Source organism: Urocampus carinirostris, chromosome 6 (genome assembly GCF_059441175.1).
Source record: "Urocampus carinirostris isolate Australia breed hairy pipefish chromosome 6, RoL_Ucar_1.0, whole genome shotgun sequence".
In the NCBI taxonomy this organism is placed as follows: domain Eukaryota; kingdom Metazoa; phylum Chordata; class Actinopteri; order Syngnathiformes; family Syngnathidae; genus Urocampus; species Urocampus carinirostris.
In genome coordinates, this window is record NC_142354.1 from 11,781,426 (window position 1) to 11,809,341 (window position 27,916).

At 42.1% G+C, this 27,916-nt stretch overlaps 1 protein-coding gene across 1 annotated transcript; it reads right to left on the bottom strand.

The window, feature by feature from the left end:
- On the bottom strand, positions 1-27,831 carry tgm2b (transglutaminase 2b). The gene is made up of 13 exons (XM_088337103.1): positions 27,687-27,831; positions 20,014-20,193; positions 17,643-17,861; positions 16,446-16,564; positions 16,056-16,184; positions 13,912-14,089; positions 13,691-13,823; positions 11,151-11,257; positions 10,838-11,077; positions 6,660-6,935; positions 4,254-4,414; positions 4,050-4,186; positions 1-453 (listed from the first exon to the last, which is right to left on the bottom strand). The coding sequence occupies exons 1-13, from the start codon at positions 27,694-27,696 to the stop codon at positions 303-305; spliced, it is 2,040 nt and encodes a 679-aa protein (XP_088193229.1). The 5' UTR covers positions 27,697-27,831; the 3' UTR covers positions 1-302.
- Between the last annotated feature and the right edge of the window lie 85 nt (positions 27,832-27,916).

The following is a 27,916-nucleotide window of genomic DNA, read 5'->3' on the forward strand; positions in this document are numbered from 1 at the left end:
CATTCATTCATTCATTGTCTGTCCGTTTTGGCGTTCTCACTACCGCGACCCAGGTTCAATCCCCTATGCATACAATGTTTTGCAATTTTGGTCACGAATGATCAATCATTACTCGAAATAAATACCGTATGCATTTCCAATTTTACCCACGAGAATTTTGCAGTATAGAAGGCGCACCAGATTACAATTTCCTGGCAAATTTGGGTTTTTCGGTGCGCCTTATGCTCGTGAAAATATTGTACATTTTTCATTTCTGCAAAATAAAGTCGATTCCTGGCGTTTCCTCGTATTCCTCTCGTCAATTACTTCCCAATAATGACATTTTTGTAGCCTTTGACGTGACACAACTTGGTGCTGTCGAAATCCACCACCAATTTTCTCAGTCCGCTTCGGCTTGGAGTGAAGTAGATTTTCACCTTGGCGTCATCTCCGGGCCCCACCGCCGAGTTTAGCCTGTGGACCAAAGTAAATATTAGTCCCGTGCAATCTTCCGGCCTCTGCTGGACTAAATATTTACATGACAAATCACCATTTATACTACAAACATGGTTGGTTGATTTGAACCGCTCTGGCTTTGAATAGTGATAAAACGTCAAAGGTTTAACTTTAATCTTCAACCAGTCAAGGAGCTAATCTGTGTTTACCCTCGGCATGCTTTGATTAATGCTGATACTAAATACCAGTAAATACACTTCTAGGGCTGGACAATTATTTACGTCATGATTACTGATGTGACTCATCTGTGCCTGCTCATTTAGCGCCAACCACCGCGGGTTCTGATTGGCTCCCTGTCCCTATTCAAACCCAGTCCTGTCAATCCCCTGTTGTCAGTCCGTCTGCGAACCTCTGTTTTTACAAAACAAGCCTTTTTTCGACCCTGACTCCCACCTGTCCCGTTTTTGCTCCCGCTTGTCTCCGGCTGCGACCCGTTTTTGACCCTGACCCGTTTTTGATCTTCTGTCCCGGCTATCGACGCCTGTTTTTCCGTTCCTAACACCGCAATCGCCCGCGACGTAAGTTCCACTTCCGTCTTCGGATCTCAATCCGATTGCGAGAGCGACTTGCTTCCCGCATCCAGCAAACATTGGATCACAATGGTCGTGACACTTTGGGGTGGATAATGCCCAAATATTATGTCAGTTATAGGCCTGATAAGAGAGAATTGACCCAATAATTACTTAATTTACACTATGCTAGAACATTCAATCAGCCCACAATGCTTGTTAGAATGATTCTAAGCACCTGTGTTCATGGGAATATATTTTTCTTTTCTATAGACGTAATAGCAAAACTTGGTCGTGTATCCTTTCTACCTCTTCATAATGTGTGCTGGGCACTGGAGAATTTGGCCATAATCAGTCACAGGTCTTCGGAATATTGCAATCATACGGGCTGATTGATTTTTTTTAGACGTAATAGCAAAACTTGGTCGTGTCTCCTTTCTACCTCTTCACAATGTGTGCGAGGCACTGAGGAGCTCAGCCATAATCAGTCACATGGCTTTGGAATTTTACAAGAATATGGGTTGATTTATTCTCTATAGACCTAATAGCACAACTTGGTCATGTCTACTTTCTACCTCTCCATAATCCGTGCGGGGCACTGGGCAGCTCAACCATATGGCTTTGGAAATTTATAATTATACGGGCTGATTAATCTTCTATAGACATAATAGCACAACTTGGTCATGTCTCAACTCTACCCCTTCATAATGTGTGCGAGGCAATGGAGAGTTTGGCCATAATCAGTCCCAACTCTTCGGAATATTGCAAATGTACGGTCTGATTCATTTTCTATAGACATAATGGCACAACTTGGTCGTGTCTCCTTTCCACCTCTTTATAATGTGCGTGAGGCACAGGAGAGCTTGGCAATAAAAAAAATCACATTGTTTAGGATGTTGTGATTGAATGGGTGGATTGGTTTTCTATAGAAGTAGTAGCAGCAAAATGTCTTGTGTCTCCTCTCTACCTCTTCATAATGTGTGCAAGGCACTGGATGGCTCAGCCATAATCAGTGGCTTTGGAATTTTCTAGTTATACGGGCTGATTGATGTCCTATAGATGTAATAGCACAACTTGGTCGTGTATCCTTTCTACCTCTTCATAATGTGCGCGAGCCACCGGAGAGCTTGGCAATAAAAAATAAACATTGCTCAGGGTGTTGTGTTTGAATGGGCTGATTGATTTTCTGTAGAAGTAGTAGAGCAAAATTGGTTGTGTCTCCTCTCTACCTCTTCATAATGTATGCGAGGCACTGGAGAGCTCAGCCATAATCAGTTGGCTCAGGATGTTTACAGGGTATTGTACGATTGTTTTGTATTGAAAAAACATTTTGTCACACTTTTGTGAGTGTTTGTGAATGGACGTTAATTTAATTAAGATTGACAGCTGCCTGCCCAATAATTATATATTACATTGTGTACTGAAGCACTTTTATAATGTTTAGAAGTGACATATTTTTTACATAATGAACACACCCATAATCATACATTTTCTCAAAAAAAGGCTGTAATATGTTAAAAACGATTATCTGTGTTGGTCTCCAGAAGCAGGATTTAATCGGGACGAATAGGCGCAAAACTTATTGCACATTCCTGTAAGATTCCTGAAAATTGTATGATAATATGTCTATGACTTCTTAGTGTAAAACGGCCACTAGAGGGCAGCAGATATTTGTATGAGCCCCTGTTATCAAAATGCCAAATCTGGCATTGGGAATGATACTGACACTTAATATTGCTGCTACTCACTGATACCTAATTAGACTGCAACTTACGAATATTTAAATAGTAGAATAGTCACCGACGATTGATACGATTAATTGAATAATTGGATAATTATTAAGTGTTTTCAATTTAGTATTAAGTGGATTCAAGTGAGAACTCAACAATTCACTATAGTTTGAAATCATACGGTTTTAACAACTGACTTTTGTCGTTTTTAATGTTTTAACAACTGACGTTTGTTCTTCGGACCGCTCGCATTTAACTTCAAATCTGTTTGTCAGGCCGAGTCTGACATAGTGCTCAAGCTCTCCTATGTAGCAAAATGCACGCTTATTAATGTACAATGCATGTCATCAAAACCGTATTGGATTGAATAATACTTAAATATTACCGAGGCGAGTCAGACTCCGTTTCGTTCAACTGTCTGTTATGTTTTGTCTTTAAATGTAGTGCTGTGATACGCAGGGTCTGCTTTGAAAACGTAGTAGTCTTCTAATGGCTGTATCCGAGTCATCTCATCTCATCAGCTGCACGGCTTATCCTCAGTAGGGTCGCGGGGGTGCTGGAGCCCATCCCAGCAATCGTCGGGCAGTGGGCAGGGGACATCCTGAACTGGTTGCCAGCTAATCGCAGCTAATCGGGACAGACAACTCACTCGCTCAGTCACACCTAGGGACAATTGCCCGCTCATTTGGCGCCTACTTCCTTGGACTCTGATTGGCTCCCTGTCCCCATTTAAACCCACTCCTTTCTGTCACATGTTGTCAGTCCGTCTGCGAACTTCAGTGTACTCTCGGCAAGCTTTTCGACCCTTACTCACGCCTGTTGTGGCTGCCGTCTGTTTCCCGGCTTCGACCCGTTTTTTGATCTTCACCACGTCTACTCTCCTCTCCTGGCTTTCGACTTGTTGCTGATCTCGACCACGCCACTGACCTGTTTTTTCCGCTCCCGACACCACCATCGCTCGCCACGGAAGTGCCACTTCCGCGTTCAGAGCGTCCTGCTCCCCGCGACCAGTGATCACCCGATCGTGTGTGCAATCCCTTCCCTTCTTCCCAATAAAACTGAGAGAAACGTACGCAAGTGGGTCCTGTGTCTGTTCTGGTCTTGACATAAAGTAATAGAGACGCTATAACGCATGAGGGACTCTCAGGCTCAGCACAGATACTTATCCTGTAAGAGACCTCACTCTGTTGGAAATAAGTGTCTTGCGACAATAGTGGACAATAGAACTCATTGTTGACTATTTTGGATTTTTATCGACATCATCGTCTAATCGCTGCACCCCTAACCCTAATAAAATACCAAAACATAATGAAACCTCTCTGAAAGGACTCTCCCTCCAGTCAAGTTGGCCCCCTCCACGCTAAAGCAGCAGTTCTCCAACGGCTCCGGCAGAGGGTTTTTCAGCGTGATCTCGGCCGCCAGTTTGCGATTCTCCTTAGGTTCGCCCAGGATCTGCGAAAGACACCCAATGGATGAAATCCAAAACGCCCGGTTCTCCATTCTGGATTTTCCAACTCACCCGGACATGAATTTCGGGATTGTCCAGCACGATGTTCCTCACGGCCAGCGTAGCTTCTCGGGTGGCGTAGTCAAACAGAAGAGCGGCGAGACGGATCATGTTGTCCTCGGTGAGATGATCGGCGTATTTGGAATAGTTGAGCCGGAGCGCCACTTTCCTGGCTGGAAGAAAATCATACAGTTAGGGCCGAATGGATATTTTAGATCATAGGTGTCAAACCTACAGCCCGCAAGCCAGATCAGGCCCGCCAATAGATTTAATCAGGCCCACGAGACATTGCTGAGAGAAGCACAGTAGAAAAATGAGCAACAATGACCTGCAGGATTTTGAATAACCCGCCAAAGCAACGCATCTCTCCAAAGTACTCACTGTAGCTGTATATGATTACTACAATTTATCAACCAGAGCACATTTGAGAAAATAACCATCCTGATGCTAATTGACTCTGAAAAGAAGTCCCAGTTGCCGTTGTCACGACAGGAATAAACAGGGGACCCAAATGCGTATCGTTCACACAACACTTTATTAAGGGATCGGGGTGATCAGGGAGAAATGAAAAAACAGCAATCTGGTGCTCGCTGGGCAGGTGGAACAGGAAGCCCCCGCGGTTGGTGACAAGTGCCGAGGCGGACAGCTGGGGCCAGAGAGCAGACCGTGATCGTCGATCAAAGCAAGTCGGGTAGCCGGGACAGCCGAACGAAACGTAGTCTGGGATCAGAAGCAAGTCAGGGGCAGGGGACCGATAGCAAGGATCAGGGTAAGGAATCAGGCTGGAAGACGAGGAGGGCAGGCAGGTCACAGGATGCAGGAACAGGTGGGAATCAAAACGGGAGCCAGAGTCAAAAGTGCTTGCCTTGCATGTGCTGAGGTTTGCTGACGGACTGACCAAGAGTGACCGGAAAGGAAGCGCTTAAATAGGTAGAGGGATAATTAGGAAACGAGTGGCAGCTGGGGCTGAAGGAGTGAGCGCAGGTGAAGGAAATCAGCGGACAACCCTGTTTCAGGAAGTAGGCATCCCTATAGACCACTACATTTTCTTTTAAATAACGCTTTTTGTTCCCAGCGATTGAAAATACCATTCATCAGCTGAATTGAAAAATATGAAATAAAAATTGCCACTCTTTTCTATAATAGATATTAAATGTAAATTCAGGTTTCAATTAAAATATAGATTAAAAGCGAAAAGAACCGTTGGAATCAGTCATTTGAATTACCGGTAGTGTTTGTTTGCTATTTGAGTCATTTGAAAATTTGCACAAGTTTTTCAGAGTTAAGAAACAGTCGTGGGAAGGAATTTGATTATTGCTATTTTTTTCAACAAATGTAGGGTTATGGAACACTACACGACGTTAAATCTTAGTGAAAGAAAGAAAAAAACCTCGATGATTGTTTTAAAAATCAAATAATAAACCCTTGAATCATTATTGTAATAAAATTGTAAGCCTCTGAAAGTTCCCCAGCCCTACAAATAAGGCTTACTTCGTATGCCATGGATTTACAATTCCGGGCCACTGTGAGAGCGCTTTTCCTCCCATGAAGCCTCTGAGCTAAAATGAGTTAGATGTTGAATTAAGGTTATTAGTAAGAAGTGAACAATCATGAGAAGGTATGTTATATTTTTTCATACTGATGGTCAGGATTGTTTCAATGCTTATAATACTGTAAATACTAAAATATGAAAAAAAATCTTGCAATATAATATTTGAATGTAGCATATTTTGAAAATATTTTACCCTATTTTTCTGTATTTTTGCTGTTAACCCTGAACCTTTTTTGTCAGATTTCAAACTATACTAACCTATGTACTTTCCTTATTGTAATTTTTTTTTCCCTAGTTTACCTTCCAAAAACAAGTAAAACGTGTCGTACAAACGGAAAAAATAAATCTTAAAGTAAGCAAAATGATCTGCTGAAACTGACAAATACAAATATGCACCACTAATTTTCTAGAAATCTGTAATTGGTTAGACATTTCCTAGAAAATCACAATGATCCATCACTGCTGTGCTATTTTTGTGGCTCTATATGTGGTCTACCTGGGTTGCTAAATAAGTGACCCCTGCTAATGTCCAACTATATTTTTGTTTATTCTCTTGCACATTTTTACCTTTTAAATTTGTTTTACTTTCACCGAAATGAGAAACGCTCCAATTTAGTTATATGTATCACAACAACGAAGGCAATTCTTTTAATTTTGTTTCCTCCATTTCCCATGAAACAGGACGAACAGGAGCTACAACTAGTGGGGAACCAGTACATTTGTGACCTGGCTCCACACAATGATCCCCAGTGTTAACGTGCAGCTAGCCAGCCACCCTCTAAATTGCTTTCATGCACCGAAAGGAGAAGCCCACAAATGTAAATTGACGATCAAAACCATTAATTTCAACTGTGAGGCCGGCTCACCTCCTCCAGGCGGCAACTCCAGATTGAGCAAATCCTTGAACCCGCAGTTCCCTCCCTGCAAGCCGTTGTAGGACACGGCGCAAGAACCGAAGAGCAGTCGGCATTTCTTGTCGCTTTGCGTGTTGTTGGTGACCAACGCGTACACATCGAAGTCGCAACCTTTCTTCATTTCGCCCGAGACTTTGACGGTCACGTTCAGGCCGGCTTCCTCCTTGGACTGGAGAAGCTTGTTCTGGTGCTCGGCCTTCTTGAAGGCCTCTCGCTCCTCGTCCGAGCCTAAGAGAGGAAATGTTCACATTTCAAAAGGACTTAAAAGAAATGAATGAATGAATGAAAACTTTTTTTCGAACATTAAAATAAAAACAGAACAAAAACAATAACTCAACAACAACATATTGTTATTTAACTTGTTTGAAAAGGGGTAGTGAGAAGCAGATGCTTATTTTCACTATCCCTTCATCTTCCCTATTAAATACACCAATGATAATAACAACAATAGTAATAATATTAATAATAACAGTTATGATATAACAATAGCAACAATTACAACAAGGTTAACCATAGTTGTAGACGCACTATTTCCAATCTCTCGTATCACTCATACTTCATTTTCTTCATCTCTGTATTACGCCAGGAATGTTTTTTTGTATTTGAATTTGAACAAGTGAATAATTGGACATTGTTTGATCTCATTTTGTAAATTGTTCCAAAGTTTGACTCCACACACAGACTCACACATACTTTTCCTGGTGATTCTCACCTTTGGGATTATGAATTTACTACAGCCCCTTAACTTACTATTTCCCTCTTTCCGAGTGAATAATTTTTGGATGTTTTCTGGCACTATGTTTTTGTTGACCTTAAATAGCAGTTGTGCAGTGAAAAATACTGGAATGTACAACCATTAGAGGTGGGTAGAGGAGCCAAAAATTCTACTCAACTACTTCAGTATAATACAGTGTTCATCTTACCTCTGAAAAGTGATGGTCCCGGGGACTCGCATGGTCAAAAATATATGAGTCCCAACAGAGATCTATGGGTCCCCAAAATTTAGTGTTATCACGGTTTAAATTGTAAATTGGTGACATACATATATAATAAAAATCTATATATTCATTCAATTTTAATCATCAGTTTATTGGTAATACAAATCAGTTATCACTTCAAGATTTTTCAATTCACAACAATATTGTACATTATACAAAATAATATTGCTGAAATAATTATATAAATCCATATTTTCATTCAGTTTTAATCATCAGTTAATTGGTAATACAAAGCAGTTCAGATCTTTCAGTTCATATATTCTTCATGGTTTGCTGTCCCGCCACAGTTGCAATGCTTTCTCAAGGTCCAATCCATTATCATCCTCCTCATAGCGTAACCAGGAATATAATTTAATCCATTTTGGCAGAAAAGTCATTTTCTTGCTAGGAGTAGTCTTTTGTTTATTTTCTTTCGTCGAATCATTCGCTTCAACACACGTGTTTTCCTTGCCTCTGCGATCTTTCAAAGAATTTCCATACCTGTCAACCTCTACGGCTCCATGCCCTTACAAAATGTTGTATTTTTCCTTACAAAATACAAAATTATCTTACACCATATTTTCTTCAAACGTGTTTATTCATGTAGTTTAACATGTTATATTGTACATGTGTTTCGTTATATCATATATATTGTTAATTAACATTTTGTTGTGAGATACTGAGTTGCTCAACATAAATGAGGTTTATCATAAAAAAGGTTCAAAAATTAAGTAGCTTGAACGTTCACCGTAGAAGGAAAATATACATGCAAATATAATTAAGTAGAAAAATACATTTTCTTATTCAAATTATTAATTTATTTTCTGCATCAAATTATTGTTGGTAATATACCGATTAAAGGGAAAACCACAAACCTGTCTTTTTTTTCATTTTCTACTTTTAAACTTCCTTTTTTTCTCAACTTCTTTGTACAACATAATTCGTAATATCAATCATCAAAACAAGTGAGCCGTTTGAGAGCCGGCTCTCTTCAATGAGTCAAGCCAAAAAAGCCGGTTCTCTAAAAAAAAAAGACGGACTTCCTTTCACTACACAACTCGAACTCGTTTGACTCGATTGATTTGCCGTTTAGTGATGTCGGTGTTTACCGGATGGTACCCATCATTGACAAATTTACGTTTTTATGTACGGATTTTCTTGTACATCGTACACGTATTAAAATGCATAATAAACGTACTTTGTACGGCAAAACGCACAGGTTGACAGGTATGAATTTCTCCGCCGTTTTTTTCGTGCCGGAATTTTTGCCGTTGTTATCACTTTCTGCATTATGTTTTGACTTATTACTGAGGCTGAAGAAATTACCAATTTTGTGTTGATTTTCACCTTCCCTCGACGACACCCACCACAACAATGACGTGATCTCGAAGCGCCGAGATCGGCGTGCAGACGAAAACTCGAACCGCAAGACCAAAACAACAATGGCAGATCTGCCTGACGAAAAGTTTGGAGTGCGGTAAATCTTTGTTAAAAAAAAAGTAATCGGGTAATAATGACAATTTGGTCCCAAAAAAGTTGCGTCCCGGGGACGCATGTTGATTTGAGACTATGCGTCCCCAGCAAAAATGGTGCGTCTAGGACGCAGGGACGCGGGCAAACGAGAACACTGACAATATGACTCAAGAGGAAGTGAAAAATAGTCATTCGAATAATTACATGAGTAAAAGTTAAAAAGTACTTGGTGAAAATAAATTACACAAGTACTAAGTAACTCTAGAAACTTTTTATTGAGTTTTTGTAGATAAACAATCAACCAGATTAAAAAGAAATTTCATTTGATTTATAATTAAGTTAAAATAATCAAGGGAAGTTAATTCAAGTACTATAACAAACAATAAAATGTATTTTTTTAAACCAAAGAAACAAATTAAGCACAAGTAGTACATTTAAATCCCCAGTACCTTTAACGGGCTCTGCAGGTAGAACAAGATAGCCCTGGGGTCAACAACCCAAAATGTTGAACGAGCCATATTGGACCAAAAAACAACCGAAGAAATTAAAAGCCTTATACAAGCCTTACAATGAACGCAACACATGCTCCATGTTTCTATATTAGCCCATTATAAAAATGACTAAGTTGGATGCAGCACATCCTGTGGAGTATGACGTGTCTACTCTTAAAGTTGTTTTTTTCAAGCATAAAATGCTAATTATATTCCAGTGCGCAGTATATCCAGAAAATACAATACATTTATTTATAAGGTTATTTCATCATGTACACGTGTATTGCACATACATTTTAAAATTGGTTTTAACTTTAATCTGCTTTTTGCTCCCACTCTGCATCCACCACTAACTCCACTGTACCAGGTCAAGTCATGTCCCATCAATTTAATTTTTCCTTTTGACAAAGATTTATTTATGTTATTCAATCATATGCTTGAATATTACACATAATTGAAACTTACGATACATTTTTTATTTGAATGTATCTGCAGGGTTTGGGGCTAATTCCCCCAACTTTAAGGCAGTTTCTGTCATGATTACAGATTTGAATCACCCTTGCCCGCTCATTTGGCGCCAACTGCCGCAGGTTCTGATTGGCTCCCTGTCACTATTTGAACCCAGTCCTGTCTGTCCCCTGTTGACAGTCCGTCTGCGAACCTCAGTGTACACTAGGCAAGCCTTTTTTCGACCCTGACTCCCACCTGTCCCGTTTTTGCTCACGTCTGTCTCAGACTACGACCTGTTTTGATCCTGACCACGTCTGCTCTCCCGTCCCGGTTTACAACCTTTTTTCTCCCCGACTACGTCTACACTCCAGTTCTGGCTTACGACTCGTTTCTAACCCCGACCATGCCTTGCTGTTCCAGTCCCAGCTACCCATCAGTTTTTCCGTCCCTGACACCGCCATCGCTCGCTACGAAAGATCCACTTCTGTGTTCCGTGATCACAATCCGAGTACGAGAGGGACTTGCTTCCCGTGTCCAGTGAGCATTGGATCACGGGCGCTGCCCTTCCTCTTTCTTCAATAAAATTGTGAGAAAATGTTACGCGATTGGGTCAACCTTGTGTGCTGGTTGTTAAAGTTTCACTTTGTGGTCCCCACCACAGAAACGGATGAATATCTTATCCCGGGGTTCTACCGTAACTTCAACCTGGAAGGTGTGTCTTGACGCCGTCACCACTGACCTTCAGGATGTTTGTAGAGATGAGTGATGTCCTCCCTGCGGTCGCTGCCGACGGCCTTGGTGCTGATCTTTTTCCCCACCAGTTGGGTAGAGGTGACTTTGGAGCTGCTGCCATCTTTTTTCTTCATGATGGTGATGACGTCTGCGTTGACTTCGGCAAAAACGAAGGGGGCGTCGTATTTGTACTTCAGCTCACCGTCCTTGATGGCTCGGACGGGGATGGGCCCACAGCAGAACACTCCTGAATGAAGACAAACTGGGAGTTTCTGGGATGTTCTCCGATGAGGGACGAAGTCATGGGAATGCTTAGCTACCGTCACTTTTTTCTTGAGGGGTGGGGTCACTGACTTGCCAGCCGTCATAAGCGGAGCCTGTTAAGTCGGGGCGCGTCATCCAGCTCTCTAGCCAGCAGTGATAGTTCCTGCAGTAAATAGGAATTCATAGGAAACAAACAATTCATTGATAGCATTGATGTCCTAATCTCAGTCGTAGTTTCTACTTCTTCTTGTTGGTGGAAGGAATGAGTGGAGAGGTGTTGTAATAAGAATAGTTGGATGTCTGGACACGTTCTAATGGATGGGCAGGGCACCTGTAATGATGCGGCAGGGGTAAACCAGTTAAATCTGTCGGGCCCTGCTGTTGAACAAAGAGTGTGTTGTGTCACCCTGACCCAAAAAACATGGCCGCTTTCTTGTGTCCCGTTTCATCTGGAGGGACGAAAGCATGACCAACTTAGGTGCCGAGGTTCTTAACTTGTTTGATTGTTTGGGCATTTTTGGGTTGGCCATGGTCCAAAAAATGTTGTGTGTGTTTTTTACATTTTTTCCCTTTTTTATTTTCTTTGTTATTGTATGTTTGTCTTGCTGTCAGTCACCCCTCTTGAGGGATATGACCAAGATAGATAGATAGATAGATAGATAGATAGATAGATAGATAGATAGATAGATAGATAGATAGATAGATAGATAGATAGATAGATAGATAGATAGATAGATAGATAGATAGATAGATAGATAGATAGATAGATAGATAGATAGATAGATAGATAGATAGATAGATAGATAGATAGATTGCCACGCATTGCGTGGAATTCTCTTTGGCTGTGTTTGTTGAGCACATGCAGCTTGTACACGAAAGCAGATGTTTTTCGATTTTGTTGGTATTTATTGGGTTTTCCTTGACACGAAACCCAGCAAAAGACAATCGCAGAGGCCTAAAGTACAACTGTGTAAATTTTCAACAAAATCCATCGAGCCGTTTCGGAGACAATAAGTCACAAACACATACACATCCTTGGTCCTTTTGTGACTCCTTTTGGGTTATTTTTACACAAGTGTTTTTAGAGTTTTGGACTTAAAAATATATGGATTGCTGTAAGTGTTCCCTCAAAATGGAAGTCATTAACAACACTCCAAAATCACAGGTTCAAAAATAACCCAAAACAGGTCATAAAGGGACCTATACCTTACGTGATCATTTAATCTGATATTCTGTGCACTTTCAAATAAAATGATTAGGATTTAGGTGGTTTCTTTTGCCACAGTTTATTTTTCTCCCCAAAAAATAGCTATATACTGGGCCAAAGGGGGCGACAGGTTTTGGAAGACGCACATTTGTGTCATGATTACTGATGCGAGGCACCTGAGCCTGCTCCTTTGGCGCCAACTGCCTCGGACACTTATTGGCCGCTTGTCTCTTTTCAAACCCCCGTCTTCCTGTCACCCGTTGTCAGTCCGTCTGCGAACCTCAGCTACGCTAGGCAAGCCTTCCGACCCTGACTCTCTCCTGTTCTGATTCCTGTTTGATTACCGGTTACGACCCATTTTCTGAACTTGACTACGTTTTTGCTCCCCTGTCCCGGCCACTGATCTGTGCTTTACTGCTCTCGGCACTGCCATCGCTCGCCAATTCCGCGTCTGAGCAACCTGCTCCCCACGACCAGCAATTTACAGATCAGATATACTATCCTTTCCCTTCTTCCTTATAAAACTAAGCGAAACGCATGCAAGTGGGTCCTGTCTTTGTTATGTTCTTGACATTTTGGGGACATTTGAAGCAACCTAATGTGGAATTTCAAACAAAGCAATCCACTCATTTGTTATGATTTTCATCAAAATTGTTAATTTGTTTAGCATAAAACGACCTGTTTTTGTGACAAGTCCATCCTTAACTCAAATTGGGTTGAATTCTGCCCTTTTTTTTTTTCAATGTAGACTTTTAGATATACCTAACATTTATTCTAACGACAATTTCCTTTAAATAATGTAATTTAATTGTTAGTTTTAAATGATCCAGAACCACTGCTTTGGAATTGTGGGTAACTCCTGTGTGGAGTTTGCATGTTCTCCCCGTGCTTGCTTGGGTTTCCTCCAACATTCCGAAAACATGCATGTTAGTATAATTGGCCGCTCCAAATTGTCGCTAGGTGTGAATGAGCGAGTGGGTTGTCTGTCCCCGTGTGCCCTGCAATTTGTTGGCAACCAGTTCAGGGTGTCCCCTGCCCACTGCCTGGAGATGGCTGGGATGGGCTCCAGCCCCCCCGCGACCCTAATGAGGATAAGCGGTACGGCTAATGAGATGAGATGATATATATATATATATATATATATATATATATATATATATATATATATATATATATATATATATATATATATATATATTGCTTATAGTTCATTAATGTACCTAATACAATGAAATTACATATATTCATTAAAATTTACCTGAAATATTGCAAGCCTCATATTATTTTATTATTGCTGTTTATGGTTTGCCCTCTACAAGTAACCCTTTCATGATATTGTTTTTTAATAAGCAGAATAAGCTATTTTAAATAGGTTTTACAAATAAATACCAGATCATTTCTCTGGATCGAAGGAGTTCCCCATTTTCATTGATGTATCGCTCGATCACCAGGTTCCTGTTCACGTCGTGGGCCGAGTAGTAGTTGGTGACAACTCTGCAGGGGATGCCGAGCGCTCTGGAAACTAATAAACGCATGAACATTGCGAGTAAAATTGCAACACTGCATAAAAAAAGTGTGTTTCCTTGAGATAGGTCAGCACGCTATCTTACTTGTGCAGGCGACAGCAGCAAAAACCCAGCACTGGCCAAAACGAACAGGCTGACAAGCTTCGGTATCCCAGTTATGCAGAATCTCCACGCTGCCCTTCCAGAACATGGGGCTCACCCCTCCATCAAAGTCGGTGGTCCAGTTTCCCAGTATGACCCCTTTGTCGTCATTGCAATTGACCTGTTGGGCAGAAAAAATGTGAAAATTCATCAAGACAGCTCAAAAAAAAGGATAGACCAAAAAACAACGGTGACTAGGTGATGAAGGTGCTGCATCTTAGTCAGATCAGGAGGTTTCTATTGCTACTAGTATCTCTGGAAACCAGTACTGTTTCACGTGGGGGAGCAAACCCCTACCCACAAAACCGGTCTGGAAACAATGGGCGCATGCAGGCCGTACTTGCCCTAATCACACCACAGGAAGTGGTGCTACTACGACACTAGCGGTTAAATGGATCTATGAACTGTGAACTTATAAAATGATGCTTCTGGAAAACAATACTGTTTTAATGTGTGTTTTTATTTTGTTAATAATTATAATAATATTATACAGCTTCAGTAAACACGATGGAGGGACCGGAGTTTCACTTACTCTGTTTGTCAGGAATAACTACGATAACAATATATTTTTATGGGTGCATATGGTTATGGGTGTGTTCCTGATGTAAAAATATTTTACTTTTAGAGATTATACAAGTGCACTAATACTTTAACTGTTGATTGCATTGTCTAAAGAATCCTTCAAAAGTTTTAAAGTGAAATATTTTCTCTATTAAGTATTTGTCAACAATGCCTAACTTAGTTCAAAGAGCCCTGACGCTTTATTTTCTACCGCACCTATCTGCTTTTATCTAGCTTTATGCAAAGCTCTTCGCGGCAGAACCCATTTGGTCGGAGGAATAATGGGTGGGGGAATGTTTGAGGGTAACATCATGCTTGTTTTTTGTCAGTGTAGCCTGAAAACGGTGAAAGTAAGAAAATGATTATTTCAAATACAATACAAATGCCAACCCTATCCCAAAAAAACATGAAAAAAAAGAAGAGTTCAATCAAGTGCATCTAAGTAATGCACATACCTTCACGCTCATTATGAACCACCTGAGGGGCTACTGTTATGACACAAGCCAGGAGGTGGTGGCAGTGAGTACAAAAGTTTAAGAATTTCATACAGCAACTCTAAAGTCACACATGCCTTGGCTTTGACTGTCAGTCTTATTTGAAACAGCGTAATGCACACATGCAGGAGAGCGGCTAAGAAATAAATATAAACCCTTCTTACAACAAAATTCAATGTATTTGCTAAAGTACAGGAGCCCGTACGATCACAAAATTGTGTGCCATGTGTCTGATTATAGCCACGCTCTCCGATGCCTCGGGCACATAATGAAGAAGTAGAGAATAGATTCAACAATTTGTGCAACCACTTATATTGATAATCAAAATATATAATAATGTCAATATTACTGATTTGGGGCACCTGCGGTTGCCTTGTTGGCACCAACAGCTACAGGACCTGATTGGCTGTTGAACTCTTTTTAAACTGCCGTCTTCCGAAAGGAACCCGTCAGACCGTCTGCGAACCTATGCTCTCAGCTCAGCAAGCTTTTGTACTCTCCGACATTAATCTGCCCTGTTTTCCTGCCTGATACATGTTGCCGACCTTTTTCTGGACCCGTTTCTGCTTTTGCCCCTCCGTGCCGGCCATCGACCTGTGTTGCCCTGTTTCCTGCCTGATACCTGTTGTCGACCTCTTTTCTGGACCCGTTTCTGTTTTGCTCCCCCATCCCGGCCATCGACCTGTTTTCTAGCTACCTTGCTCGACACGGAAGTGCCATTTCCGCGTTCCTGCCATCTGCTACCCGTGACCGATGATCATCGGATCGTGGATGCAAGCACTGCTCTCTTTCTTAATAAAAAGTGAGTAAAACGAACGCTATTGGATCCTGTCTCCGTTCCTGGCTTGTGACAAATAAGCAAGAACATGAACGCTTAGAACCTTTCTAACAAGCAATGTCGGCTGATCGAAAATATAGTGTGGCCTCAAGTGACTAATCATCGGCTTTGTTTTTTCCATCGGGACAATAGCTGTGACATCATGTTTGGCTCGAATGCATCCCTCCTCAAAAACCACAATCTGATGAGCTCACCATAGCACTGAGGACTCTGGACACATAGATGGGGTTTCTCCTGCCCGAGCAGTCTTTGCCTGGATTACGCAGACATTTGGGATTCATATCCAAAATCCGCAGACATACATCCAGGATTCCGTTTTCAAACTGTGTATTAAGAAAGATGAAATAAGAATAAGAAAGTTATTGGCTCCTTCTGCTGAACATATGTAAGAAACGTGGTTTGAAAATTACAGTTAAAGTACATAGGTTGAGAGTTGATGGTGCCAGAAGAGAAAATGAAAATGGAAACGATAACAATCCTTGTGTCTGCTGTCAGATCAGTTATCAGCCGTGACTTTATATTTGATCCGTAGTTATGGGATGGGCATATTCAGAGTCTGGCGATGTCTGTGTTGGTCTTGGTACCTGGCCAAAGTTCCATGGGGTCGAAATAGGATGCTTGGCATCGCCTCGAAAGATGATACCGTCCTGCGATAACACATATTCTTCCAAACTCTCCTTGTTTTCCAAATAGACGGCGTCTCCTGTTGTCGGGGAAACACTGTCAATCGAACTGTGTGGGCACCATTCATGTGGAGTCAGTCGATCATCCATCAACCAATCAAATTTTCTTTTATTCATTCATACCTTTAACACCTTCCTTCAGCACTCCGTCCTATACCCCCTTGCTTGTTCCCTCCAATTATTCATCATGATCAGTACCCATCCATCCAAATTCATAAAACTCTCATTCTCTGTATCCCTCCTCCTATTCATTCCTCTTCCCTAGCACTTACTTCCTCCATCCATCAAATCTATCCTGACGAGTATCCATTCATCAATTCATCCAGCCAGCCATCCATCCATCCCGTCATCCCTCCCTCCTGGGTTCCATCTTCTATTCTTCCCTCACCCTTCTTCCATCCATCCGTTCTTATTGGTAGACATCCATCTATCTATCCAACCATAAAACCATACCTTCATCCTTCTTTTCCTCCATACATCCATCTCGATTAGCATCAATACATCCATCTCGATTAGCATCTATCCATATATCCCATATTCATTCCAGCCTCCATCCCCGTCTCATGGGTTCCCTAGTCTCTTCTTACCTCACCCCTTCCTTCATCATTCCAGGTATTCTTATTAGTACCTGTCCGTCGTTCCATCCAACCATAAAACATCCCTCCATCCTTCCTTTCTGCCATCTATCAATCCATCTGTCCATCACTCTCTTACTCACTCATTCCCTCCAACCATCCTTCCTTTCAGCATCTATCCATCTGTCCATTTCTACTTCTTTATCTGTCCATCCATATATACATACATACATCCCTTCCTTCCTCCTTTTGGCCCTCCCTCACTCCTGAATTCCCTTATCTCTCCTTTCCTGACTCTTTCATCCATCTATTCCTTACTCGTACCTGTCCAGCAATCCTTCCAACCACATGACCATCCCTTCATTCTTCCTTTCCTCCATCTATAAAATTCACTCATCCATCTTTCCCTCCCTCCATCCTTAACCACTTGCTCCTTCCCACCATTCCAATTCGCATCTATCCGTCTGTTCCTTCCTACCTTTTCATCCAACCATCCACCAATCCAAAACTCAAATCTACCCACCTGAACACCAGGGGTTAAACAGCAAGATGAAGTCAATCCTCGCCGATCGTCCCAAAGTCAAAATGTAACGTCCTATTGGTGCATCGGGGGCAGCACAGAGAGACAGCGCCACACTGTCTCCGGGGGGGCTGACCACCGCTGCACTCCAGCGCGAAGTATCAACGTTGGCCGACAGACCAAAGCAGGCTCGGGTGCCGTATTCCTCGGAAGGTTGTGGACCTGGAACGGTCATTACGGTTAAAGTAAAAAAAAAAAAAAACAGAGTCAGGGAAACAAACCGCAAAAGAAGAATTTCAAACAGCCAAAACCCTAAACTGTTTCCCGTGAATGAACAGTGAAATAGCTCATAATTATGACCCTATAAGGTGGCCATATAAGGCAAATGCTCAAAATGTTGTTCTGGTAAGTTATATAAGCATCAGTCTGGTCATCTTTCTTTCAATTCCTGATACTGCTAAAGCAAAAGGGTCAGGGATTCAAGGACCTTCCTTGAACCCGTGAAATGACGCTTGACATAAATTGTCGAGACACTGTTATCAGTGAATACACACATCTCTTCTTGGCAAGCGCCACTTCCTGATGAAACTATCCAAATTTGCTGCCAAAAAGTCTTGTCGTCGCTAGCTAAATGTTGGATGACAATTTGATGGATGACATCTTACATTCAGGTAGTGAAAAAAAAGAACAATGCATTGAATAATAGAACATCCTATTGCTTCTGTTGATAAGTGTAAAAACCAAAAGGTTTTTCCTTTTTCAATTCATCAATATCAAAGAATTTCCTCTTTGTGTGTCTGAAATGACAATAGGGAGTAGAAAAACACGTGTCAGCGTAAAACAAGGTAGGTAATGCAGTGCTCTTGTCCAGAATTCCATTAACATCCTAACAGGACACAATAACAATAGGTCAGTTGGAAACTTGGAGAAGCTTTAAAAAACTCTCCACCCTGAGAGGTATTTTCTCACATTTGTACAAACATTTAGCACAAAATAAATAAAGATACTAGTGATTTCAAAAAAAAGAAACCCGAAAAAAAAATGGTTCCGAATGAACAACGTTGTAATGACGTCTTGTCAAAAGTGAGGCGAGCCATTCAAAGCTGTCTTTCACACGGGGTAGAGTTGCATAACAACGTGCCTGCTCATATTACATTTTCATAATCCATTTGGTGAAGACAGAAGACGGCGATGGATGTCTCCGATCAATCAAAGAGACTAGCAGCCATTAATGTAATCCAGGATTTGCAGCGAACTGTCAAGAACCGGAGGAGGTCCCAGATGCGTAACGTTTCTCACACAAGTTTTATTTTACGGGAAATGTGGCAGTCATGCACGTTAAGATAAATGCCAGTGATTCGGCGTTCGCTGGGCAGAAGAAGTAAAGCAGAAGTCTGGCGTGGAAGCCAGAGGCCGATGAGATCGATACCAGTTACATGGGCAGATACCGGACAAATGAGGTCGATATCGGACAAGACGGGACAGACAGGATAGATATCAAATTCAGGAGACTGGAGACAGATATCAGACAGGACAAGACTGACGGGATCGATACCAGACACAGGAGACTGGAGTACGATAACAAGGCAGGATACATAAGCAGGAAACCGGACAGAGTCAAAACACACGTCTTGCGGGTGCAGAGGTTTGTTGACGGACTGACAAAGGGTAAGTGAGAGCTCTGAGCTTAAATAGGAGGGAAGCCGATCAGTCAACGAGACGCAGCTGGCCACAAACGGGCGGGGCCAATTGCCAACCGTGGCACGAGCATTTTTTACAAGCTTGGTTTTAAGTATTTCCGAGCAAATTTATGTTAAGTTGTTAGGAGACACGTACACTCAATGAAGCTACTATTAAGTTACAAGAGCTACTGTAGCTAAAACAAAAATGTTACAGTTGGAGATTTGATGGCACCGTGGATAAAAACATATTAGCATACACAGCTAACTGTAGCGTCTTACCTTTACCATAATGAGGTAGCTCCCCCTGTCAGCGCGCCAATGTGTACCAGAACAAAACTAGCGACGAATAACTGTTAAACATCCAGACTTATATAAGCTTTTAAATCAGCACCTGTGTATGGTGATACTCCAGTTATATTAGAGTGGTAGAGATTGTGTAGACGAAGTCGAGCAGCCCGGACGATTTGGTTAGATCTGTGAATATGTCAGGAGGTATGGGTCGGTAGCTAGCTCATCTGACAGCTTCACAATCTTTGTTTGACTAGTCATTGTCAATGGTGTTGAATAATATAGCTTTAGTTGTTGGTGTCGACTGTTGTCACATGATTAAGGTAATTTGATTATGTTCACGAGAGTGCAAATGGTCAATTCCCAGTTCTACTGATCTTGGTGTGAGACCCAGAGTCTCTCACCTGTCTCGGCTATGCAATCCAGAACACTCAGTCCAGGCTGGTAGCTCCCTGTGCGAAGGTACAAACTGATAGTGAACGTCTGTCCCCTCCTTACGATCAGTCGGTCTACACCGATCAGGTCCGTATAATGGTCCGTGTTGTTTAAGTCACAATCCAGGTCCCATCGATCAATGTCCAGAGCTGAAAAAGACAGAAAATCAGCATCGGTTGCAAAAAAAATGCGATACTCGTCTCTTGAAATTCCAATTTAGCATTACAGAAACATATTGGTAAATCAAGTAGAGTTTCAAAAATATTTCCTGAGTATTTAGTTTTCTTAATGAGGTGACCAAAAAACAAGCATGTCATTGTAGATTTTCAGTCAAAACACCATTACCTCACTACAGTCTCTGGAAAGGTATACAGTCTGGTGGAGATGGAGCAATGAACAAACTGTTTCCTCTTATTTTTCATTTTGAAGATTCATGAAACTACACCTAAGTGCAAAACAGTTGTAGTAAAAAATAAACAGCCTGTACATGATTTTTGTGTTAGAATTATGACCCATTTTAGAGAGCAAAATCTTGCAAATATAATGAATGCATCATATTGTGTTGGACGAATGTTGGCAACAGTATATTGGCAAGAAATCCAGCAAAATAAAACAAAAACTGTTTTATGATCAGTGAGCCAATTAAAACGTGTTTGTTTACAGTATAGTCACAACAGGGATACCTGTTTTCAAAGTGTGCAAGACAAGTTCACTGCAAAAAAAAAATCATGTCAATATTTACTTTGAAAATAGTAAGAAATGTAAGAAATAACCACCCGTTCCTGGTATACAGTAAAGAAAATAAGTATTTGAACACCCTGCTATTTTGCTATTTCTCCCACTTAGAAATCACAGAGGGGTCCACTGTGAGGGAGATAAACTAAAAAGAAAAATCCAGTAAATTATTTGTGTGATATAGCTGTAAATAAGTATTTGGACATGCACCTACAATGAAAATTTCAGACCCCTCCATGATTTATAAGTGGGAGAAATAGCAAAATAGCAGGGTGTTCAAATACTTATTTTCTTCACTGTATTATCTTTTTGGGGGGTGAATGAAAGCTGAAGGCTACAATGTTACCATATACATCAAATGAGCAAACGTGACTGTCACGGACCAGGAACGGAGACGGGACTCAGTTGCGTTCGTTTTACTCAGCTTTATTTAGAAGGAGAAAAGGACTTGCGCCCACGATCTGGGGATCGACGGTCACGGGTATCAGACTGCTGGGAACGCAGAAGTGGTACTTCCGTGTCGAGCGAAGGCAATATCAATAGCGAGGAAAAAAAAGGTCGATGGCCGGGACAGAGGAGCAAAAACGTAAACAGGTTCAGAAAACAAGTCGGCAACCGGAATCAGACGGAAAACGGGGCAGGATACAGTCAGGGGTCAAAAGAGCTTTCCTTGTGTGAAGCTAAGGTTCACCGAAGATCTGACGAATGTTGACAGGAAGGCGGGGGCTTAAAAAGAGTACAACAGCCAATCAGGGTCCGCGGCTGTTGGCGTCAACGGAGCAGACTCAGTTGCCTCGCATCAGTAATCATGATACTAACTGCCATGAACCAGTTTTTTTAACGTCGTGTAGTGTTTGAGATAAATGGGATTTTCCAAATAACCTCGTCATTGCATTCTTTATATGATGACAACACAAAGAAAGGTGGAGAACTTTAAACTGCGCTACTATTGCACACTCACAGCCACTATTATTCTCCAGGGTTAGGCGTGCTTAGGACAATATCACCCTCCCATTTCCTGTTGCAGCAATTTCCATGACATGGAAAATGGGCCACTTGATGAATCACAATCTGTTGTAGGTTTGTCTTTGCGGCTGCACACCAGCACCATGGTCGTCATGTCTTGGTCAAAGTAAATACAGACTGAGTCAGGAAGACTCCCTACTGCTTTGTGAGAAGCAATCGTGTGTGTGAAAAGGTAACCCCTTAGTCGAGTGAAAATACTTCATTTATTTTGATAAAACACATAGAGTTCAAATAATAATCAAAAAATGAAAAGGACTTGTTCACTTAGAAATGTGTCATTAAAAACTTGAGACTGTCACGACCAGAACGGAGACAGGACCCACTTGTGTTGCGTTTCTCGCAAGTTTTTATTGGAAGGAAGAGAAAGGGCTCTTCCGAGGACACGATCAGGTGTTCTCTGGACGCAAGTCGCTTTGGTACTTGCTCCGAACGCGGAAGTGGATCTTCCGTGGCAAGCGATGGTGGTGTCAGGGACGGAAAAAGCGAGTCGGTTGCCGGGACAGGAGAGCAAAAACGTGGTCTGGGACGGCAGAGCGTGGTCAGGATGAAAAACGTCTCAAAGCTGGGGACAGACAGGAGCAAAAAACGGGACAAGGTGGGAGTCAGGGTCGAAAAAGGCTTGCCTAGTGTCCAATGAGGTTTGCAGACGGACTGAGAAGAGGGGACGGACAGGATTGGGTTCGAATACTGATCGAGAGCCAATCAGAGTCTGAGGCAGTTGGCGCCCAAAGGGCGGGCACAGCTGAATCACATCAGTAATCATGACAGAGACATCCTTTCAAACAGCCGCCATCTCATTACTAAGGAAGCCCGAACAACCTATTTTGCTCAGCTAGCATGTCCCAATGCTGATTTTAGCTTTTACTAATCACCTCGTGGCAGCACGGCAGCGGTTAGCGCGTGTGCGGCGCAGTTCTGAGGTCATGAAATCGAACCTTCCTGTGTGGGGTTTGCATGTTCTCCCCGTGCTTGCGTGGGTTTCCTCCAGGCACTCCGGTTTCCTCCCACATTCCAAAAACATTCATGTCATGTTAATGGGCAGGTCCAAATTGTCCCTAGGTGTGAATGAGCGAGCGAGTTGTCTGTAACTGTGTGCCCTGCGACTGGCTGGCAACCAGTTCAGGGTGTCCCCTGCCCACTGCCCGAAGATAGCTGGGATGGGCTCCAGCACCCCCGTGACCCTACTGAGGATAAGCGGTGCTGCTAATGGATGGATAATCGCCTAGTGTTGGGCGTGCAGATCTTTGACAACCTCTCCTGGTCTGCCAAACCCAGGGCTGTGGTGGGGAAGGCCCAGCAGTGACTCCACTTCCTAAAGGTTCCTCAGGTGGAAAAACCTGGAACAAATGTTGCATTCTGGTATACGGCATTATCGTATGGTATGCTGGGAGCACGGCAGCAGACAGGAAAAACATACAGAGAGTAATCATCACAGCCCAAAAGATCATCGGCTGCTCTCTACCCAGTCTGGAAGACATTGTCATTAACATTACAAAAGGCAATTCCCACCCCGGCCACCATCTCTTTGACTTGGTGCCCTCTGGTAGGTGCTACAGGTCCTTCAAAACTAGGATAAACAGGTTCAAGACAACTGTAAAAACATATCTTGCGACAATTTTGGGTTTATTCCTCTTTCTGTTGCCGCCAAATGAAACACAGCTGAGCCCTGCATATGATGGTCACCAAGTCCTACTATTCAGGCATCTTCCAGTTTTATCTACTGTTTCCTTATCTAGCCACTGGTGTGCAGGCATTGGCTCGTTGCAAGCTTTATTGTTAGCTGCTCCTGCTTAGTCCTACAGTGTCACCTGCCTTCCACTGTTGGTCATGCAAGCCAACATTGCTAGTCTCATGACTCTGGTGCTTTTTGTTCAACTGTTTCCTCCTCTAACCACTCATGTTAGCCACTAAGCTGCCAGCTATGTCTCATCACTAGCCAGTATTTCTATTGTTAGCTGTTCTGTGTAAAGAAAGTCAGTGTCACTCACCTTCCACAGCTGAGCCCTACATGTGATTGTCACAGAGTCCCATGATTCTGACATTTTACACTTTTTTTCCCACTGTTTCCTCCTCTAGCCACTCATGTTAGCCACTTAGCTGCCGGGTATGGCTCATCACTAGCTAGTATTTCTATTGTTATTGTCATCCAAGCAAACGTTGCTGAGTTCCATGATTCAGGCATCTCGCGCTTGTCATTGTCTACTTTGTTTCCCAAATGTTTCCTTCTCTAGCCGCTTATGTAGTGGATTTCTGTAATTCAGGATCTTGACACATGACAAATTCTGCTTTGCTCTTGCAATTTTTTACTGGCGTTTTTTGTAGATTCTCCAGTTAGCCACTTACATGAGCTCTGACCAACTTCAGCCAATTGCCCTTTTCAGCCGCTACTGATGTAATCTGCTTGCTCAGTATTTTGTTGTCTTTTGCAGGGATTAACACCAGTTTTCATGTCCTGTCCCTGGATAAAATTCATCCCTGTTCACGCAAGAAAACATAGCAGTCGGCTTTTGAATTTTGTATCCTTCGGGCTTCCGTAGTGCGTCTTCTTCAAAAGCACACACTTCAGCTCCATTCTAAGCTCCAACAACCTCTAGTAATAACTGATTACACACTGTCACTTTAAGAACAGATGTCCTTAACAAAGTGGAGCAAATTCCTGAAAGATGTGAACATCGCTCAGGAGGAACCAGGAACATGTTTCTCGGTCTGTTTGGCCCACACACAAATTTCACACCTTTTATTTGTTCATGCGAGTACAATCATTAATAAGAACTATATTGTTGTACAGGTAGTTGTGAAGCAGGGAAAAAACGAAAACCAAAAAAATACATGAAGCGGATATAATGTAAAAACCATTATTATGATTAATATCAGATGTCAGACCTTAATCTATCAGCACCAGCGTGCTTAAACAGGATGCAGTTGGCAGTAGACGGGAAAAAAAAGAAAAAAAAAAACTCTATATATACATGAAATGTATTTTCACGTACTGCATTTGACATACCGACAGTGGCAGTTATTTTACTTCCATAGGAGGCAACCTAGGAAATGTCTGAGTTGTCCTTATAAGGCAAAACAACAAGCAGGGGCTTTTTTTATGTCGACCCTGTAAAATGTCTTCGTGATGCATTAAAACATATTTTTGATATTCCTCATTTAATTCGTATTTCTTTAACACAGTCTACCAGGAAGCCCTCGCGAACGAAGCGTGGTCGGAAATCGGAACAAGTCAGATAGCTGGGAAGTCAGGGAAGTCAGAGATTGATACAGGAAACAGAATCAGGATACGGGTAGCTGGGGCAGGAGAACAAAACTTGGATCGGGGATCGATACAGGAAACTGAATCAGGAAACGGATAGCCGGGACAGGAGAACGGAGCTTGGATCGGGGATCGATACAGGAAACAGAATCGGGATACAGGTAGCTGGGACAGGAGAACGGAGCTTGGATCGGGGATCGATACAGGAAACCGAATCAGGATACGGGTAGCCGGGACAGGAGAACGGAGCTTGGATCGGGGATCGATACAGGAAACAGATCGAGATCGAAACAGGAGCCAGGGTCAAAAGTGCTTGCCTTGCATGCGCCGAGGTTCGCATACGGACTGACCAGGAGTGAACGAGAATGACGTGTTTAAATAGGAGGACTAATTTGGGAACGAGTGGCAGCTGGGGTCTATGTGAGGTGGATTGGCAAATCTTGACAAAATAACTGATTACTGGTAAGTAAATAAATGAAATTAAAAATTGGGGGAGCGAGTAATGTAATAATACACCTTATGAATTAGATAAATAATAACAGTAGTAATAAAATAAATTAAATTGATAGAAGAATAAAGAGAAAAAAGAAGAAAAAAAGAAAAAATATATGTTCATAATAATTAAATATATTATTATCATCATTACTACTATTTTTTTTTAAAAAGTTTTAAGGGCCAGAGGGGCAACTCATAGCTAATAATAATCTATATCAAATTTCCTGGTCATTTTGTGATAAAAGGGTTGCTAGCTTGTGGAACGCCTCTAGGGAACAAGTAAGAGAATCTGATTTTCTCACGTCATGTTAATTAGTATAGCCTTCACAAGAAATCTCAAATGGCTGCACGGACCACCATTACAAAATACCTGATCCGAAAGATGAGATTTCAGGATTCTGTTGATTCTTATCATTATGATTTAATTGCTTCTTATGTACCTGTTCAGAGTCTCTGCTCGGATAATGCTGGTCTAGAAGTGATTCCGACAACCAAGAAGAAATCTGCAAAATTTGCCTCACTTTTATTGGCTTAGTGCCCTTAAATCTTGCTTCTCATTGGCCACCGCCGTTAAAACCCAAATAGTACACAAACATGGAACTATGAATCATTGGAAAACATATGTCATTATTAATTTTGATTGTTATAGATTAGTGGCCTTCAAAGTTGAAACTTTTTTTTCCAGATTAAATTTTTTTTTTTTTCTTCCCATAGTTTGACTTTAGTCTTAGTTTTTGCTTTTAATTCAACATCGGACATCAGAATTCAGTTGCTGTTGGAAAATCTGCTTAAAGTACCTGATTAGTATTTTTTTGGTATACATTTGAATGCAATTAATGAGTGGAATTTATCCACCCATCCATCCTTTATCTACACTGTGTCAAGAAACGGAACAGGAGGAGGACCCAGATGCGTAACGTTTCTCACACAAGCTTCATTTTACGGGAAAGTCATGCACGTTAACCCAAACGCCAGTGATTCGGCGATCGCTGGGTGGAAGACAGCAGGCAGCAGTCTGGCGTGGAACGACAGGAAGCCAGAGGCTGACGAGATCGATAACAATTACACAAACAGATACCAGACCAATGGGGTCGATACCGGACAGGATGGGACAGATAGGATTGATATCAGACACTGCAGAGTGGAGTCCGATAACAAGCAGCATACCAGACACTGGAGATCGATATCAAACAGGACAAAATAGACGGGAACGATACCAGACACTGGAGATCAATATTAAACAGGACAAAATAGAAGGGAACGATATCGGACAGGAAACACAAGCAGGAAACCGGACAGAGTCAAAACACACACTGACGCAGAGGTTCGTTGACGGACTGACAAAGGGTGAGTGAGAGCACTGAGCTTAAACAGTCAACGAGCCGCAGCTGGCGCCAAACGGGCGGGGCTAATTGGCAACTGTGACACACCGCTTATCCTCAGTAGGGTTGTGGGGTGCTGGAGCACATCCCAGCTATTTTCGGGAAGTGGGCAGGGGACACCCTGAACTGGTTGCCAGCCAGTCTCAGGATACACAGAGACAGACAATTCGAACGGGCACATAAACCTAACATGTATGTTTTTGGAATGTGGGAGGAAACCGGAGTACCTGGAGAAACCCGCGCAGGCACGGGGAGATCATGCAAACTCCACACAGGGAGACTGTGGCAAGTGGCATTTCCGTTTACATCATTTCTTTTTAATTCCATAGTATACATTAGGTGTCTGATTTTGCTTTTAATTCACCATTCGACGTCGGACTTCGGTTGCTGTTGAAAAATCGGCTTCTATTCGAACACAGTAAGTCAAAAATAGACGAGGGCATGCGACTAATTGTCTTCAATGACAACAAAGGTCATCTGGCTATTTGACTGATTTCTCTTGGGGGGGGATTTTGGAAGCCCTCCCAGGAGTAAATGCTTTCCTGGATTTATGATAGCCCCAGCTGCTCCATTGCTATTCCAAGCGTCCACTTTCAAAAGCTTCAAACTTATGGCTGATTTATTATTATTATTTTGATCTCACGTGCATGCTTAAAGGTTGACAGTTTTACACGCTCATAAAGTTTTATTGCAAAAACATTGTTCAATTGGTTTTAATTTATTAAAAGGATCCAGTTTGGCTTACCTTGAGCCATGAGTGCGCTTTTGGAGCAGGAACGTCAACCGTGCAGCACCTTGATGGAACCAAAGAAGTTATTTGCTGTTATCTGGATGTTATTTGTACTCTTCCTCCTCCCCGGGCTGGTGGACTTTGTGGGCGTGAAGAGACCTCCCCTCAAAAAAGACGGAAAGGGGGGCTGGGAACGCCATTCTCCCTCCACGTTCGGGTCGGGCGTGGAAGTTCCCTGCAGTCGA